This window comes from Crotalus tigris, unplaced genomic scaffold (assembly GCF_016545835.1).
Source record: "Crotalus tigris isolate CLP2741 ecotype Arizona unplaced genomic scaffold, ASM1654583v1 scf7180000018172.2679963, whole genome shotgun sequence".
Classification (NCBI taxonomy): domain Eukaryota; kingdom Metazoa; phylum Chordata; class Lepidosauria; order Squamata; family Viperidae; genus Crotalus; species Crotalus tigris.
This window is the reverse complement of record NW_024096864.1, coordinates 2,366,726-2,386,310: the sequence shown is the minus strand read 5'-3', so window position 1 is coordinate 2,386,310 and position 19,585 is coordinate 2,366,726. Positions and strand designations below refer to the sequence as shown.

Sequence of the window (19,585 nt, the reverse complement as noted above, 5' to 3'; positions counted from 1 at the left end):
CCCAGTTCCCCTTATATTTGAGACTTTTCAAACACTTGTCCGTGTTACTTCCTACCTGATTTACATCTTTTAGTAATGCCAGCGTAATCTCTGTAAAGAAGCAAATAAACATGGAGATGTTTAGGATGCTGTGGAACTGCAGGAAAGACACGGGGTCTTCAAATCTGGCCCTTTTATGACGTGTGGACTTCAACTCAGGCAGACTGGCTGAGGAATTGACATGTCTGGAATAGAGGAATGCTGGACTCATACAGAGCTTCATAATAAAATTGTGGTCTAATAGTAAAGGCATCAGACTATAAACCAATAGATCGTGAGTTCTAGTCCCGCTTTTGACATGAAAGCTGGCTGGAAGACTTTGGGCCAATCACCAGGAACCTGTGAGTTCTAGTCCCGCCTTAGGCATGACATTCGGCTGGGTGATTTTTGGCCAGTCACTCAGCCCAGTCCACCTCGCACGGTTACTGTTTTGCGAAAACAGGAGGAAGGAAGGCGTATTAGGTATGTTTGCTGCTTTGAGTTATTTGTAAGAATAACTGGGATATGGGATATAAATAAATGTGGGATATAAATAAATCATTTAGAGCTGTGATTTTATCCAGTGACATTAAAATGCCACGAAATACTTTTGCTGATTGCAATCATGTACTGTATATCAGGTTTGGTATTCTTATTTTGATTTTGAGGAGTCAAGATAAATGTCCAGGGAGAAATCTATATTGAAATTTCTTTGTCGAGAGAGAAAATGTGTTTGTGTTTTCAGGAATTAAAAGGTTTTAACCACCTTTGGCGGTTTATCCCTCATCAAAGGCAGAATTGTCAGACATATTAATTTATGTGTGTATTTTCCACCTGCGCATACAGAATCTGTTTGACTACATTTGCTTTTGGAGCAAAACTTAAGAAACGTTTCTAATGATTATTTGCAACCCAGTGGCGTTTTCTGGATAGAAGCCAAATATGATACACACAAGAGAGTGCATATAAGGGAAATATATAAAGTTATTTGTAATGATTTAATAAAAAACATATGTCCAATTATGAACGGATTGCTATTATGGAAACTATGTGGCCCCTGCCTCCCAAGTAAGTTATAACTAGATTCCTGTCAAAAGACTTATTTGTCTGACATTTTTTGAAAGTTAGAATATGTAAATCAGTTCTCCTGAAATGCTTCTGTGTGGTATCACTTGTAATGGAGAGAAAATCTTTCAGGAATAATCTGATAAAGTACTTCAGATGAGATTACCAAAAGATGGGCATGAAATAGTGAAACAGTGATTGAGTTCAGGTACTGGTTCTGTTTGGGCTCTGTTCATAAATTAACAATTATCGACTACAAGGGTTGCTCTCACATTCCAAAGTAAGCTTTAGACCAGGGGTCTTCAAACTTGGCCCTTGTATGACTTGTGGACTTCAACTCCCAGAATTCCTCAGCCAGGCATGCTGGCTCAGGAATTCTGGGAGCTGATGTCCCACGAGTCATAAAAGAGCCAAGGTTGCCTACCCCTGCTCTAGAGGTATTAATAAATTGCTCACTGTACTGATTCGTGCAAATAAGGGACTGGCAGCTAGTATGTGGGTTGTATGCTTGAATGCTTTGTCTGGTTTCCTGCCATCCGTTCTTTGACTGAGTGCAGATGCAATTGCAAAATTCCATGAGATATTTACCTAAAAATGAATATGAACATGCAATTTGGCTTTTGTAAACCACAGATGTCCTCATTAAATCCCAGACTAATTGGATTGCCAGTGTTACAGGAATATCAGTTCTGGAATGACTGAGAATGTTCTTAAGAGAAAATGATTCATGGAACATGGGAATAACAGAGTTGGAAGGGACCTGCGAGGTCTTCTAGTCCAGCCCTCTGTTCAAGCAGGAGATCCTATACCATTTCAGACAAATGGCTGAAATGGTATAGGGTCTCCTGCATTCTATGCCCTTCTCTGGTAATTGATGTTAAAGAATATCTACATTTTGGTTTCCCTGATGGGCAGCCAATATATATATGTACTAACCATTGAAACAAAACTCAGTTTTGATCTTATTCCTGTTTTAATAGTCCCTTTATTACTATTACATAAAAAAGTTACTAATGCATTTTGAATATTAAGATCAGTTCCCACTTTCCTTTAGGCCAGGGGTCTTCAAACTTGGCCCTTTTATGACTTTTGTGGACTTCAACTCCCAGAATTCCTCAGCCAGGCACGATGGCTGAGGAATTCTGGGAGTTGAAGTCCACAAGTCATAAAAGGGCCAAGTTTGAAGACCACCTGCTTTAGGCAGTAGAGTTTGGCTATCTGTGATCTAGTTTTTCTTAAACAGTTATGTGTTGATTCCTTCTCCATTCTCCAGTGTGGTTGTCTGATGAGTTGCAGGGTATGCTACCTTGAGTATTTTTCAGGGGACTTCGGTAGTTCATACTTTCCTTCATAATCCTGAAATAACTTCTCATTCAAAGGAAGCCATAGCACAATGTAAGAAGAAATTTGCTTCCATGGACCATAGAACCCGCCCTTGAAACCTCACCTGCATGTTTTGGATCTGTTCCTTGTCTTCAATAACTTTACAGTAATTACCTCCTGATCATTGACCTCACTTTTTAAAATTTCTACTAAACCATGAGAAGTAATACTTCTATATTCTTTACTATTTAAACCAGTGGTTCTCAACCTTTTTAATACCGCGACCCCCAACCGGTCGTAAGTCGAGGAGTACTCAACCGGTCATAAGTCGAGGAGTACTCAACCGGTCATAAGTCGAGGACTACTCAACTGGTGCAGCACCGTTTGTAGAATGGGACTTTTGGCAGGCTCAGCAGGGCAGAGACAGCCTGGACAATTCCTATTGGCTTTTGAAAGCCAATAGAATTAGACTTTATTCAAGAGAGTCTATTCTATTGGCTTTCAAAAGCCAATAGAAGAAAAGGGAGTAACACAGCTAAGGAAAAGGGGGAAAAAATGGTGGACTGCGTTGTTTGGCGACCCCCGTGAAATGGTCGTTCGACCCCAAATGGGGTCCCGGCCCACAGGTTGAGAACCACTGATTTAAACAGCTATGACAATGGGCAATTAGTTATCTATTGTGTTTATTGAAGCATTTCTAGGAAAGAAGGAGAATGTCATAAGGATCCAACTATTTTCATTAAGATTAACTCCAGAGTGAAACACATAATTCTCTTTCCTTGAATTTGAATATCCAAGATACACAGTCTTCAGGCCTTCCTCAATCTTGGGAATTGAAGACTTAATCCACATTCATACCAGGTATCACTTCCCACAGTAAAATTTGAAATTTGGGCATTGGAAGTGTAGATGCAAGGGCCACCACAGAGGGGAAATCCAGTTCTAAATTGCAGACGATCCTTGATTTTCCTCCCTCAGTGTGTTTCAGTTCAACCTTAAATTAAATACTTTGAATTCAATTTGATATGGAGTTGCAACTTTCAAAGCCTTGTTTATGTGTTTTGATATGAAATAGAAACCTTGTCACAGCTTTTTTAAAATTACTGTTCTCATTGGTTACTAATTTATTTTTCAACTTAATCAAACACTTTGTAGTTATTTTAAAGGGCATATTTTTAATGATTGCTACAAGTGATTGACATTTTGAATTAGTTGGCTGTTCTGGTTATCAAAGACCAAATGGATGAGTAAAACTATCTTTCAGTTGGATATATCCTAGCAGCTGTTAAATTAAATGTGACTATCCTGGTCAATAATTAAAAGACTAGGCATTTGATCCTTGAGTTATTTTGCTTGCTTTTAAGGTACTACAGAATTTTTGGAACCAAAAGCTAGCTAGCTAGCTCGCTCTCTCTCTCTCTCTCTCTCTCTCTCTCACACACACACACACACACACACACACACACACACACCCCGTCACATTTACAAATAGGCTTGGGTTACAGCCCAGGCGTCAAAATTTAATAGTGGATTAGTGCTTAGTAAGCTGGTGAATATTTGGTAAACTGATGTACATGTTTGTTCAAGATCTGTCAACAAATACAATATATGAAGCATTAATGTTAGAAATCCTTTGTAAAATATTAAGTGCCATTAAGAAAGCAGAAATAGCCACACCTCACAAGATACACAAATGAAGGAGCGCTTCACCTATTTGATGGTAGCATATATAACAATGATATAAAGATTGTTTTTCATTGACAGAGTTGTTGGAAATTTATCTGTCTCTAATGGTGTCCAATAGCTTTTCTGAAGGACCTTTGGAGCCTAATGTCATACACTGTGTTGGGGATTTTATTTGTCTCATGTTTATGTTTTACATTTTATTGTATATTCTTATCTTGCGAACCACTGGGAGTTTTGTCTTTGAGGCAGGGTTTATTGTGATAAACAAAAAATCCCAAATAAAAATCCCAAATATGTATTGAAGAACTCCTTCCTTCCTTCCTTCCTTCCTTCCTTCCTTCCTTCCTTCCTTCCTTCCTTCCTTCCTTCCTTCCTTCCTTCCTTTCTTTCTTTCTTTCTTTCTTTCTTTCTTTCTTTCCCCTTCTCATTTAGAGGTGATTCTAGGCAGCTTATAACTTTCTATCTGCTTCCTTACCCACTTTCAATTCCTCTTTTTTTTTTCCCCCGCCCCTCTTTTTCCTGGAAATATTCTTGGGGTCACATACTGCTTTAGAATCAGAGCGCAAACTCGAAGCTTGTTGGTGTGGGCTTAAATAAGCAATTAATTGCCAGATCTTAGTAATTTTACATTATGACAGTTGCAGCGTTTGTTTTGCACTTTGATAAACCGTGATTTAAGTTTATCTTAAACAGGCCAATTTTTGAAGTTTATGAGAAATGTTGCATTCTGGGAACAAGGATCATATTTAGCCTTTGCAAAGCGCCTGTGACTGCTTTTGTATACCTTGGCACCCAGTTCTTTTAAAAGTTCTATAATGAGAGCTGATATTACCAGTTTTGATCAAACTCAGTTGCCAGAGTCTCTGAGGTGACAAAGTAGGGCAGTGGTGGCGAACCTATGGCACGTGTGCCAGAGGCGGCACTCGGAGCCCTCTCTGTGGGCACACATGCCATGCCCCGGTGATGGCAACTGTCCCTCTTCAGCCAGCCGCCCGCTAACTCGCCGAGGTCCCACGTGGCCGGATGCATCCCAGCACCCATGCACTTGCTGGTCTCTGTGTGCAGGGCTGATGGTATCAGGCCACAGCTGCCCGGCCCGCCTCACTTTGCCCTATGACAATGGCACCCCTGCTCTGCCTTGCCTTGCCTCGCCTTACCCCGTAAGCCTCCTGCCCACCGCCCCACCTGCCAGAGACCCCCTGGATCTCCCCCAACCCTGCCCAGCTCCCACAGGGGTCCCTCCCCTTGAGCAACATTGAGGTGATCATGCCCACCTTGGCCACACCCACCCAATCTGCCATGACCACCACAGCCACGCCCATCCAGTGGGCCACGCCCACCTGGCACCCGGCGATAAATAAGTGAGTTTTGAGTTGCAGTTTAGGCACTCAGTCTCTAAAAGGTTCGCTGTCGTTAAAGTAGGGGATTGTGCCAAGAATTCTCAAGGAAATAGGGTGCTTTACTGCAAAAAAAAAAAAAAAAACAAACAAACTTAAATTGCCAGACCGACATGAAATATACAGGTAGCTGTCGACCTACGGCCACAATTGAGCCCCACTCTTTTGTTATTAAGTGAAACGTTTGTTAAGCGAATTTTGCCCGATCTTAAGACCTTTTGTGCCACAGTTGTTAAGTGAATCACTGCAGTTGTTAAAGCTAGCAACGTGGTTGTTAAGTGAATCTGTCTTCCCCATTGGCTTTGCTTGTCAGAAGGTCACAAAAGCTGACCGTGTGACCCCGGGACGCTGCGACTGTCACAAACACAAGTCCGTTGCCAAACAGCTGAATTTTGATCATGTGACCGTGGGGAATACTGCAGTGGTCCTAAGTGTCAAAAATGGTCACAAGTCACTTTTTTCAGCGCCGTTGTAACTTTGAACGGTCACTAAATCAACTGTTGAAAGTCGAGGGCTACCTGGAGAAGAAAATAGGATTTTTTGCTCTGATTGGCATCTAATAGTAATAATAATAATAGTAAAGTTGGAAGGGACCTTGGAGGTCATCTAGTCCAACCCCCTGCTCAGGCAGGAAACCCTATACCATTTCGGACAAATGGCTGTCCAGTCTCTTCTTAAAAACCTCCAGTGTTGGAGCATTCACCACTTCTGGAGGCAAGTTGTTCCACTGGTTAATTGTTCTGACTGTCAGGAAGTTTCTCCTTAGTTCTAGGTTGCTTCTCTCTTTGGTCAGTTTCCACCCGTTGCTTCTTGTCCTGCCTTCAGGCGCTTTGGAGAATAGCTTGACTCTCTCTTCTTTGGGGCAGCCCCCCTGAGACATTGGATCATTGCTATCCTTTCCCCCCTCGTCCTTCTCTTCATTAAACTAGACATACCCCCCTCTCCGCCCCCCACCGCCATTTTATTTTGTTGGGAAATACTTTGGGACTTATTGACAGGCTAAAGGAGAGAAGTGGACCACAGTGTATTCATATTTTCGGTGAAGTTGGTCTGTGTTTTAGTTTCTGTTTGTGTGGGAAAGTATTTCCAACCGGCTCCTGCAGTTTCAATGTGATTGCTAGTTGATTTTTTTTTAGAAGGAAGAGCGAGAAGCAGTTCCTTAATAGGAAAAGATAGCACAGGCGGGGTGATTTCAGAAATTCCTTGAAGTTCCCCACAGCCTTGCTTCATTTATTTATTCCTCCTGCTTTGCATCTCTCCCTCTCTCATTCTCAGTTCCACTTTCTGCATCAAATTTTGGTTATGGGCTGTGGAGCTCCTTCTCTACAAGCTTGGAGGATGACTAAAAAGTAAAAATATATATGCATCATTACCCATCGTGAACTGATCCTTCTGCAACGAAGGAAAAAAGTATGTTGAGTACATTTCTCAAGTGAGAAGGAAAGATGCACCTTCCAGAATGTTTTAACCCTGTTTTGAAAACATGTTCTCTGTAGGTCTTGCCAAAAGGATCTCTTTAAATTTTAGAAAGAGATCAAATTTGTAGGGAGAGGCACCATCTGTATAATTAGCCCTTCTTAATGTGGTGAGTGGATCAGTGTGACACCTATGGTGAGTGGGAAAGTGTTTTGCTTAAGCTTAGAGGCACTGTTGTTGTTGTTAGTTGCGAAGTCGTGTCCGACCCATTGCGACCCCATGGACAAGGTTCTTCAAGGCCTTCCTGTCCTCTACCATCTTCTGGAGGCCATTTAAGCTCACGCCTACTGCTTCCGTGGCCCCATCCAGCCACCTCCTTCTCTGTCATCCCTTTCTTCTATTGCCCTCCATCTTCCCCAGCATTAGGCTCTTCTCCAGTGAGTCCTGTTACTCTGTTATTAATTATTGAAAATCATTTTTGGTTACTAATCCTATACTTAATTTGTGGCACACTCTTTATTATCACAGTATTTTGAAACTGCATCCAGAAAGACAGTGGCTTACCTAAAAGTCTTCAAACGGTCTTAAAAGAAACAGATTTTTTTGGACCTGTAGCGGTCAGGTTTCAGGCTGGAAACTACCTTGGTCATATCTTGGTGTGACCTGTTGAGAGATTGCTCCAGGAGTATATGCTCTTGGTTGTCCTTGATTTCTCAATAGCTTTCCATGTCATTGACTATGGTCCACAGAGCCCTGAGTGGCCGCGATGTTTTCACAGCCAGTCCACAAAGGCTTGAAGAAATGTTTTGATTGAAATCTTGAGTTAAGTCTTGGTGATCCGTAGCCATGGTCTATGGCCACAAAAGTATTTAAAGGGGTTCTGCAGTGAAGTGGTATCCTGAGGGCCATCTTCAAGAATTTGGAATGGGTCTTGCAATGTTCTCCATCTCCTTGAAGGAACGGTTCCAATGGGTGGTAGCGGGAGAGGACAGATGAAATAGTGTCTGATATGAGATTTAGTATCATCAAAAAGTTTATTATATCCACCTGTACATCTCAACCCTTGGCAAAATGAAAGCACTGATCCAGCACTTGGAGTGCATCTAGTCAGAATGGGGAGGAACAGACTCCAACAGAGGCCATTTAGAAAGGCTTTGTAGCTCTAATGATTCTAGGGAAATTCCATCTTTTCCTTTGAGTAGAATAACAGAATAACAGAGTTGGAAGGGACCTTGGAGGTCTTCTAGTCCAACCCTCTGCTCAGGCAGGAAACCATATACCATTTCAGACAAATGGTTGTCCAGTCTCTTCTTAAAAACCTTCAGTGTTGAAGCACCCACAAGTCCCTGAAGACAAGTCATTCTGACTGTCAGGAAATTTCTCCTTAGTTCTAGATTGATTCTCTCCTTGATTAGTTTCCATCCATTGCTTCTTGTCCTGCCTTCGGGTGCTTTGGAGAATAGGTTTGACCCCCTCTTTTTTGTGGCAACCCCCGAGATATTGGAGGACTGCTATCATATCACCTGTAATCCTTCTTTTCATTAAACGAGACATATCCAATTTCTGCAACCATTCTTTGTCTGTTTTATCATCCAGTCCCCTAATCATCTTTGTTGCTCTTCTCTGCACACTTTCTAGAGTCTAAATACATTTTTATATTGTGGCGACCAAAGCTGGATGCAGTATTCCAAGTGTGGTCTTATCAAGGCCTTATAAAGTGGTATTAACACTTCATGTGATCTTGATTCTATCCTATTAATGCAGCCTAGGGTTGCATTGGCCTTTTTGGCTGCTATAGCACACTGCTGGCTCATATCTAAGTGATTGTCCATTAGGAGTCTAAGATCCCTCTCGCAGTTACTCCTGTTGAGCTAGGTACCACCTATTCTAGGTCGACCTATTCTAGAATAGGTTGACCCCCTCTTCTTTGAGTTACACTATCTCACCTGGGGATGGTCTGTAATTTGGGGTTCTCTTATATTTAAAGAGCAGGTAGCAACTGTGGCTAGGAGTCAGTTTTCAGCTGCCCTCATTTTTTGCCCCCTCTCTCCCAAAGTAACAGTCTGGTCAGCTTTGAAGTGTTAAAAATCCTACCTGTTCTGCTTTGCCCCGGGGGAGAGTGTGAAGGTGATAATGTGGGTGCGTGGTACATTTCCCCCCAGTATTTTTTTTAAAAATATTTTTATGTATACTTGAGTATTTGCATTGGTGTTGTATTTTGACACCAATAGCTGTCTTGAATCTTTTTGGAAAAGATGTCATACAATACACACAGGCCAAGCACTGATGATGTTACTTAGTTGGGTCGTGAAATGTCTACAAGAAAACAACCCAGCTCAGAGAGCACTAACGACCTCACACACGGATCTGCCTGTGGCTGAGATGAGGCTTGCAACAGACTGTATTCTTTGTCTTTGGATGCGAGATCCAAATATAATAATGTTTTTGAAGCAGTGGAAAACCCTTATGTCTAAATTTTGTTCTGGAAAGGTTGTTGGAAACCTTGACGTTGTATTTTTTTTAAAAATCTGATTAAATTCTTGTAAATTGCTTATCTGCTCCCAGTCTTTGCAGTGCACTTCTCCCTTTCTCTCATATGGTGAAGACTCTATAGAGCTTGTAATAACTCCAGAGGCTGGTAAGAAACCATGCTATAAATCTAAATAAATAATGCTGCAACCTATTTTTCTCTTTTCTCTTATGTGTCCAACAAATCATTTGCTTTTTAGAAAAGGCTTCTTCAAACAGGAGTGCCGTATAATGTGCTAGAAACCTCAAATATGGAAATAGAGACCGCATACCATCTGACTTTGCCATTCAGTCCTGCAAACTGCCACCTGTATCTCAAATGTTTCAGGCATGTTTTTCACAGCCGGTTATATTTTTAAACCAGTAATTTGAATGCTTCTTTAACTCCCAGAGGGCTCTCCTTGATTTGTGCTGGATGTTTTTTTTTTTTTTCCCTCCAATATGCTAGTGGAAGGTTGAAATAGGTTTTATTAAAAGAAGAGTCTTAGGAACTGAGCACATTCTTGATAAAGGGGGTGGCTTTTGGAAAATGACTTTTTTTATTGCACCACTGACAAAATTGAAGGGTACCAAGTGAAATGAGTACCAGTTTTCTGCATAAACTCTGGAAAGAATTCAGCATCCTTGCTGTCAGTGAAGACGCTGTGATTAAAGTAGGGGAAAATCTAGGCGCCAGCATCTTTAATATCCAGGCAAGGACGCTGACACTTGTTCTATGCTGGATGTTGCCAGTAAGATAGATGTTGGTCTTTTTCTTCTGCTGGTGTTTGACCTTTTGCTTTGGGATTTTTCTGAGTAGGTGGATGATTTTTTCAGAGCCCAAAGCCCCAGAGATAATTCATTCTGTATCATAATAAAAACTTGTTGACATCTGAAACGGCATTTCTGTTTTGCCAGGTAGTTGATCTGAGAAAAACCATTGATGAACAGTCCTTTCACTTATGATGGCAGACCAGCCACCTCCATTAGAAGCCACACCTATTTTGAATGAAGTGCCACTTCTACCTCATATGGTCAATGGGGACACCACCCAACAGGTAAGTGAATCTGCATAAAATGGGAATCTCCAGACTGTTCTCTTCTGCGAATGCTTAGAGGGGATCACATCTTCTGTGCCGGTTTAGTTTGTAGATAATGACTTACCCATGATTAAGCTCCTCTAATCATGGTTTATTGAGCAAAGGATATTTAAGCAAGCCATGACTTAACATACGAGAGAATATCTTTGTAATCTTTGGAACACAATTGATTTTTTATTAAAATTGGATAACAAGTTCCAAGGTCCAAGATCATTGTCAATATGCATAATAGTGTTGGTTTCATTCCTCCGCTGTGTGCTTGTTAACTCTGAAAAATTAACTAGATGGCAATCAGATATAATTGTAATTTAAAAACAGTGGGGAAATGATCATTCTGTAGAAGTCTGTCATTGCTATAATTGAACTATTGACCTAAAATCGAGAATGTTCTGTTTTATAAATTGAGTGTATCAAGGACAGGAAGAATCACATCGTCATGTGATTTTTCTAAAACGATGAGTGTTAGTTTAAGGAACTGAAAATATATGAAGCTGTTTATGCCAGATGTAAAATGGGTATTTCTGTCTAGATACATACAGAATCTCCCATACATGCAAATCTAAAGCATCCATGCTGTGAATTGCATTGGGCAATGGAGTGCTGATATATTTCCTTCTATCTGTTGAATCGGTTTTAATAATAGCGTTTACGGTAAGAGGTAATAACCTGAAGATCCTCAACTAAGATTACTTTTATAATCTAATGCAAGAATTTAGATCCCAGACCTTGCTTTAAGGATGCCCAGAGGATTTTTCCTCTAGTAGATTTTTTGGAAGCCGTGTTGCAGATTTGAACTTCCTAGAACTGTTTAAAAAAAAGATGGTTGCATGGAACCGAGAGTCCCTTTTGTTTATATGATTATCAATTCTTGTAGGATCAAATATATTGGTCCCCTTTAAAGGAAAAGATACATTGATTTATGTAAATCAGGTGCGTGATTCAGCACTAATGTTAAAAAATGGCACAAAAGAAGCTCTATGCGCATTCACAGCATTAGCTTGGAAAGTGCTCAGAGCTACTTCCCAGCTAATTGGTTTGAAATAAATATTACAAGAAATGCGAGAGTTTTCTAAGCTAGGGCTTTTCAACCAGTGGTACGGGTACCACCTGTGGCACATTGGCACCTGGCAGGTGGTACGCGAACATCCTAGAAAAGTGGTAGCGGGGGAGAGGAATGAGCTGAACCGGTGGTAGCACCGCATAAGCTTGACCGAGAGACGGCTGGAGCTGCAGGGCTGTCAGGGCTCAGCGGAAATGCCAGGATCAGCGCCAGGCTCTAGCTGGAGCTTGGCGCTGATCCTGGTGCTTCTGCTGAGCCCAGAAGAAGCGCCGATCAGCTGGAACGTTGCAGCTTCTCCAGGGTCTTGTGATTTACATTCAGATGCTTGGCAACTGATTCATATTTATGAGGGTCACATTGTCCCAGGGTCATGTGAAGTGACGAAAACCTGCTGCAACCACCCAGCAGACGGGGGGAATAAAAACCAAACACCCCTCACCCCACCCCCACTGCCAATCCTCAGCAGAAATGCTCACAACAATGGAAACCTCGGACAGGAGGAAGAGCGCCACCGGGCAGGCAGGCAGGTGTCTTGCTCGGCTGTGGCTTGGGGGGCACTTTTTTCAGTGCCGTTGTAACTTCGAACAGTCACTAAGCGAACTGTTGTAAGTCGAGGACTACCTGTACTTTATATCACTTTTTTCCTTTTTTGGGGGGGGGGGTCAAGTTTTTGACCCCTTGCTAGGCGACTGGTGGTACTCGGATGTTGCCATATCCTAAAAGTGGTACAATGGGTGAAAAGGTTGAAAAGCCCTGTTCTAAGCAATGCATTCCAGTGCAGTTGAAAATCTATGAAGGATCTGAACATTTTAGATGCCCTGAAGGTTTTATTAGATTAATTCAAGGACTGCACGACCAGAGTTATCATTCGCAAATAAAACTTCAGGAAAACTCCCCCCCACCCCCCCCCACCCCCCCCCCCGTTGGCTCCACATTGACCGGCATGTTTTTAAACTTCTTGTCTATGTTTCTGGGTGAGGGAGCCCTTGAAAGTTTTGTTTTATTTTCCATGATCCAGGTTATCAGTAGCCTTGTAAATGTTCAGTTGTTAAGACGCAACTATAGAAATCCAAATTAGCTGACGTTTAATAATCACTTTCACCTTGTTGTAAGCCTATTCTGATCTATTTTGAAGCTTCAGTGTGAGCTCTCTGGCATTTTAAAGCTTGCAAAACAGTTCTAAACACAGGGCAATTTAAAAGCCAAACCTGCAGAATCAATATCTTTTCTCCTGTGGAAATGAACGCGAAGGTAAGCATCTTTGCACGCTTCTTCCCAAAAGCCCTTCTGGATACCACATCTTTCTTGCCAATTTTTTTCCCCCCAGAACTTTTTGCTAGAAGGGCTGCAGATAAAATACAGCCTTCTGAAGGTTGTTTAATGAGACATTATCTCCCTTTGACCTGCAGAGATACAGCCACCAGAATATTATGTCCTAGATAGTAAACACATGACCTTTTAATGAAACGAGTTGAGATAAAAATGTACCTCTCCTTGGTCAGAAGGGAGCCTTAACTTGTCTCAGAAAGCCTTCTATTACAATCTAAAATATTTAACCAATTCAGCCTTGGGAAACCGGGTCAGGAGTTTTGAAAAATATGGCATGTTTGATTTCTTTTTTTTTTCTTTTTTTTAATTAAAAGTTTTACAAATTTAATACAATATAAACCCCTCCCACCCCCTCCCACCCTCCCCCACTTCCCAGAGCTGATTACAGGGTAACAAGTAAACATAATCTAAGTAACATTAACCAACTATACTATCAATCAAAACCATAACACTCTTTAACTCCTTTTCAAAGCAAATATTAACAAATTAAAAATTAAAAAAAATATAATTAAAACTATTAATAATTATCTAAAATCTACTTGTATGCAAGATAATACTTTTCAGTTTCATATTTCTTTTGAATATAGTCAATCCATCTTCTCCAAACCATAATATATTTTTCTTGTGAATAATCCTCAAATAGGCGATTTTCACCATTTCTGCTAAATTAGACACCTTAAGTATCCATTCTTCCAAGGTAGGCAATGAGTTTTTCTTCCAATATTGCCGCACCAATAATCTTGCAGCTATTAGGAGGGAAAAAAGTCTTCTCAGTAAGAAGCAAAAGGCTTGGCTACTCTAGTATTAGGTCATTATTGAATTTTCCCCTTTATATTATCTATTCTACATATAAATCTACATATAAATCAAGATCACGTGAAGTATTAATAGCGCTTTATAAAACCCTGGTGAGACCACACCTGGAATACTGCAACCAATTTTGGTTACTATACTGCAAAAAAGATGTTGAGACTTTGGGAAAATGTTCAGAGAAGAGCAACTAAAATGATCCAAGGCCTGGAGACTAAAACATATGAAGAACGGCTGCAGGACTTGGGTTTGGCTAGTCTAAAGAAAAGAAGAAATAGGGGTGACATGATAGCAGTATTCCAGTATTTGAGGGGCTGCCACAAAGAAGAGGGGGTCAAGTTATTCTCCAAAGCACCAGAGTGCAGGACGAGAAACAATGGTTGGAAACTGACCAAAGAGAAAAGCAACCTGGAATTAAGGAGAAACTTCCTAACAGTGAGGACAATTAACCAGTGGAACAGCTTGCCTCCAGAAATTGTGGGTGCTTCGTCACTGGAGGTTTTTAAGAAGAGATTAGACAGTCACTTGTCTGAGATGGTATAGGTTCTCCTGCTTGAGCAGGGGGCTGGACTAGAAGACCTCCAAGGTCCCTTCCAGCTCTATTTTATTCCTATTCTATTCTATTCTATTCTATTCTATTCTATTCTATTCTATTCTATTCTATTCTATTCTATTCTATTCTAATTCCTATTCCTATTCCTAACCAACTTGGCCTGTTTTCATTTTGTGGGAGTGTACAGCTTATTATTACAGTATTTCTCAAATTAAAAGACCAAAAGAGCCTTTTGATTTTATACTTAGAATTGTGACCATCTCTAAGTAAAATAACCTCAGAATTGTTTAGTCTGGAAGCAGCCAGCCATTTTGATTTTTAATCAGTTAAAAAAAGTGTTCCTTATCGACAGGCTGGTGTCAAGATGCAAAGTCTAAGAAAAACTGTCTACCAAAGGAACATTCGGATCAGAATAGCAGGAAAACATTTGCTTCAGTGAGCTGTAATAACACTGAATAAAAATGGACACATCTCAATTTTCATTTCAGGGAAACAGCCAAACTTGGATTAGAAATATCTTTTTTTCTGTATAATTGTTTTTATGTGATTTAATGATTTAAGAATAATGGAGAAACAAAATTTTCTCCAATACTATATGTTATCTGGAGGAAAGAATTATTGTAAGTGTAGCGGAGAAGTGATTCTCTTTAATTTGCTGGATTTATTTTCACATCTGGATCAATTTTGTATTGTATGCCCAATTAAAAGGTTTAAAAAATGCATATATAAGTTCAGTTTGATTTTTACTGATTATTATCACTGATATTTCTAATCTGATATGTTTAGTTTTGTAAAGGTATATGTTGCTTTCAGATGAAGTTTAAAATAGGACTTATATTCATATTTCTAGGTTATTCTTGTGCAAGTAAACCCAGGAGAGACGTTCACAATAAGAACTGAAGATGGACATATACAGTGTATTCAAGGTAAACAGTGCCACTGTCAATGCTGCAACTACTGTATATTCTTGCTTTGACAGCCACAAGGGTATACTCTGAAATTACTGAAATCAGATACTGCATGCCTATTAAGGTGGCTAGAGGACTTTATCATAGTTCTGCAGTTTCAGAAAACCACCTTCCTAGATATCTAGACTCCAATAGCAAGAATTCCTCTGAATTCCACTTCTGAGAATTTTGAAGGTTGAAGACCATACATTTAGAACAGTGTTTCTCAACCTTGACAATTTTAAGGCATGTGGACTTCAACTCCCAGAATTCCACAGCGAGCATTGCTGGCTGTGGACTTCTGGGAGTTGAAGTCCACATGCCTTAAAATTGTCAAGGTTGAGAAACACTGATTTAGAAGGAACTCAGATTGAGGAAAGTTGAAGGTTATTGAGTCACGTCCAGGTTAGGGTTGACCATTGGCCAACCCCTTTCCTGCACATCATAACCACAGTAAAGGGCTGGCCATCTCTCTAGATTCTAGAGTATTTATAGAACAAAGAAGTCAAATCTATTGTTAAGGGTCAAATAATAAGCCGCAAGGGAAAATGAAGGCTTTTGGTAAACATCTTAAAATCACAGTGTCGTTCTGTGAAAACTTTTCTCAGCTTCTGCATTTTGAAAGGTCATAAGCCGAACGTGATCAAAACTTATTCAGTCTGATGTCATAAGGGGATATTTTACTGGACATTTTTCCATGATCCCTGTTCTCGGACAGTTTCTGATAGGATAAGAGAAAATGGGAAGGCTATAAGAGTCTTTACTTTCTCAGGCCGTGGATTGAAACATCAGAAAAAGTAGAACAAAACCTCTTGTTTTCTTTTTATCTCAAGTCAAAGACCACTATTCTGTTCCTAGAAAGTCTCCCACAATTAGGGAACAAAACAAGTTTGATATAAAACTTCTCTACCACCCAATGAAAAAGCTCTTGCTTTTTTTTTTGTCTAGCATGGGTGATGTAGAATATATCAGATGAGAAGGAATCGGAGGCCTTGTTTCTTTGGCGCCTAAACATTGTGAGCTACTACCAGCTATTGATCCACCAAAATGCAGAAAGAGGGCAGCTGGAGAAGACATTTTTTCCAAAGTTTCCAAGCCAGAGTCAAAGTATAGCCATTACCTACTTGGTATTGCTTCTAGAGATGTTCAGTTTAAATAATACTTAGTCAGAAAGTGACAGAAATAAAGACTTTTCTCGGGAGGCTGTCCTTCAAATTGCCTTATCTTTCTTGCAAACCCCAAAAGCAATCTGTGGCATCATCAAACAGATTGAGTGCAAGAGTCCCCTGTAATTTTTTAATGCCTCTTGGGCCAGCCTCAGTCTTTATAAAGCACTTGACTTTAAAGAAGTCTTATAAGATGAATATCTTTGTTGATCAGTAGTTTTCTGCATTAGATTTTTGAGCGTCTATGGAGATTCTCAGTCATCCAGATTACAGTTGTCTCAAAGATGCTTTTTCACAAGGCAACTGGACTTCCTTGTTTTTCTTTGAAGATGTTTCGCTTCTCATCCAAGAAGCTTCTTCAGCTCTGGCTGGATGGTATGGAATGAAAGGATTTATACTCCTTGCAGACAGCTGTCATTTACATATTTTTAGAGAGTTCTTGAGGCCACCTATCTATGTCATCAGGGTCACCCGAGTAGTGCAAAATGGATGTGGAGCCTTCCTGGAACTGTTGAAAAGACTGTGCTGTAGACTAGAGATAGATGATGTCATATCCTTCCCCCTCTGTTGAGAGAAGGCTGTTCAGTTTTGACTTAGCTGGCCTCTTTGACCCCTCTGATATTTTTGAGCATTTTTCTGGAGGTCTTTAAAAAAAAAAGTGCCTGAACTTGGCTCTTTCACTGAGATTTTCAATAGCAAAGGACAGTTTTTCCAAGCTGGCTGGGGATTGTTGGGGGGGAGTTGGAAGTCCACGCATCTTAAAAGTTGCTAAGGTTGAGAGACCGAACCCAAAAACTCGTATCCTTCTGCATTCGGCCTCGTTCCCCATTTTTGCTAAATAGTTTGAGGGAAGGATGAAGTGGATGGGCTACGCACGATGGCCTATTCGATGAGTGTGTCTGTCGAATAAACTGTGAATGTCCTTGGTTTTCGTACTCTGCAAGGAGTCATGAATTAGTGTTGCTTGGTTTCGTTTCAGGTCCAGCACATGTTCCTATGATGTCACCAAATGGTTCTGTCCCTCCAATATTTGTGCCTCCTGGCTATGTCTCTCAGGTAATCATTCCGATCCTTTGAACATTTTTATAAAAGAGAGGTTTCCCATGTGAGCGACGGGAAGTTTTCCCCACCTTATAATCCCTAAAGGTAACAAGGGTGACACGTGGAGAAAAGAACTGAATATCTCCTCTTTTTCCTTTATCTCATCTCATTGGTCACTTTTAGGTTCCCATAATTTCTCATAATCCTAAAGTGGACGTGCAACCCAATAACTAAGGAGACTGTCTTGTACAGGATACAAATTAAGCATGTGGTGGACTATGAACCCCAAAATCAGATGGCAAATATAAAGCCTCCTAGGCAAGGAAAACCCAGGTTTTATAGCAAGGAAGTTTAGAAAGTTTTGGGTCAGCAGCCTGTAGGGTTGAGAACAGTAGAGGCAGAAAACTCTGTCCATTGTCGCTTAAATTACTAATAAACAGCTGATTCTTTTAAAATCTCAAATCCGCAGCTAAAACACAGCCATGCATTTGGGCCTAAAATAGCCTGTGGTCAGTTTGAGGATAGTGATCCAAATACTACATCAGTCTTTAGTAGTACTGTATGCTTTCTCAGCCATAGCCAGATGTTAGAGAAACGGCTTGAACGATCATGATATATTAGAAATCAGGAGGATTTTATCTGACCTATGCGTTCTTGTTCTCCCTATGCCTTATAAATTGTAATTTATTCTTTTTAAATGACAAACAGCAGAACAATATGTGTACAACGGTTATCCCAAGGGTGCTTTTTCAAAAAGCAACGAGACTTTCTTTGTTTTTGCTTGAAGAAGTTTCGCTTCACGTCCAAGAAGCTTCTTCAGTTCCCTCTAGACATGTACCATGGTTAGCTGTAAAATGTAAGGTCAGCTTTAATGCTGAATTTGAAAACATTGATCCAGATACACCACACCGTAGTTCACGCTCGAGAGGTTTTATGAAAGAGTATAAATGAGAATGGCTGAAAACTTGAAGAATAAATGAGATGGGGACAGGTTTTTCATGCTTGTTTGATAGTAGTTCAACATCTGAAGCTTAGTTTGGCCACCAGTTCAAAACCAAGTGTTTGTCAAGAGCCTCCGCTAAAAACTGAAGTAGGGTGTATTTTATATTGTTTCCCCAAAGCCAGTGTTCTTGTTGAGATTGTTAATAAGCCTGGTCAGAAAAAAGGAAAACAAGAGAGAGATTCATCATTGCACTCAACTGTTTAATCACCCATGATTTCAGAGTGCCAGATGTTTTTAGATGTTCAGTTGATGTTCTGTTCTTCTGTTTAATGTGTTGGCCATAACAGCAGTAGCCCTTTCAGCAGCAGTCTTATCTTTTGGTACAAGAATAGCAACTACACTGGTGCTTTAAAGAATGGACTATCCTCTGAAAAGTTACCTTTCTTTTTATATTCAGCATTTCACATGCCTTTTTAATGCCGTTTGTAAGTTCAGGTTTCCCTAAAACTTTGTATAGAATTGTTCCTTGGTGTTGGCAAGAACTGTAGACAGCAGTGCCTGATTACTTCATATTTCTTAGATCAGGGGTCTTCAAACTTGGCCCTTTTATGACTTGTGGACTTCAACTTCCAGAATTCCTCAGCCAGGCAGTGCCTGGCTGAGGAATTCTGGAATTTGAAGTCCACAAGTCATAAAAGGGCCAGGTTTGAAGACCCCCTGTCTTAGATTCTTCTGTGACTCTTCCACTGCTGTTGTCCAGGACATTAGCCCTTGAACATTTGTAGCTTTGGTGGAACTTCTGATTGGCCTGAATGACTCAGAAGCATTCTTCTCTGAATGTTGGACTTCAGCAGAGCTGAATCAGACAATTCTGGAGCCTGCTTATCATCTCCTTTTGAATCTCAAAAGGAATCTTTGAGAAGGCCTTGAACTTCAGGATCAGCTTTGTAATGTTCCATGCTCATCAGAATCACAATGTTCATGGTTAGTTAGACGAACAAAAAATCCCCACGAAAAAATATTTTCTCCTTTTGCCTGTATAACGAGATCAAGGCATCAGCTAACAGGAACTTGAAGTGGTTCATATCTTCTGCTGATTCATCTTTCTCGTTGTTTTTTTTCCACGATAGCCAATTAGCCTGTCCTTATTTGGAAACCCCAGAATTGGCTAGATATTCTGAGAAATCAAGGTTGAGAAGCTGCAAAGTCATCCTTCATCCCAA

At 40.4% G+C, this 19,585-nt stretch overlaps 1 protein-coding gene across 3 annotated transcripts in view; it reads left to right on the top strand.

The window, feature by feature from the left end:
* FNDC3A (fibronectin type III domain containing 3A) overlaps positions 1–19,585 on the top strand; it is a 59,352-nt gene that overhangs the window by 7,893 nt on the left and 31,874 nt on the right. For 2 of the 3 annotated variants that reach the window (XM_039348756.1, XM_039348757.1), the window contains exons 2-4: positions 10,332–10,471; positions 15,116–15,191; positions 17,358–17,434. In XM_039348756.1, the coding sequence (XP_039204690.1) occupies positions 10,376–10,471; positions 15,116–15,191; positions 17,358–17,434 (249 nt within the window). In that variant the 5' untranslated portion in view covers positions 10,332–10,375. Of the gene's footprint in view, positions 1–8,811; positions 9,763–10,331; positions 10,472–15,115; positions 15,192–17,357; positions 17,435–19,585 lie in introns of those variants that run through there. The other variant, XM_039348758.1, reaches the window with a different exon arrangement.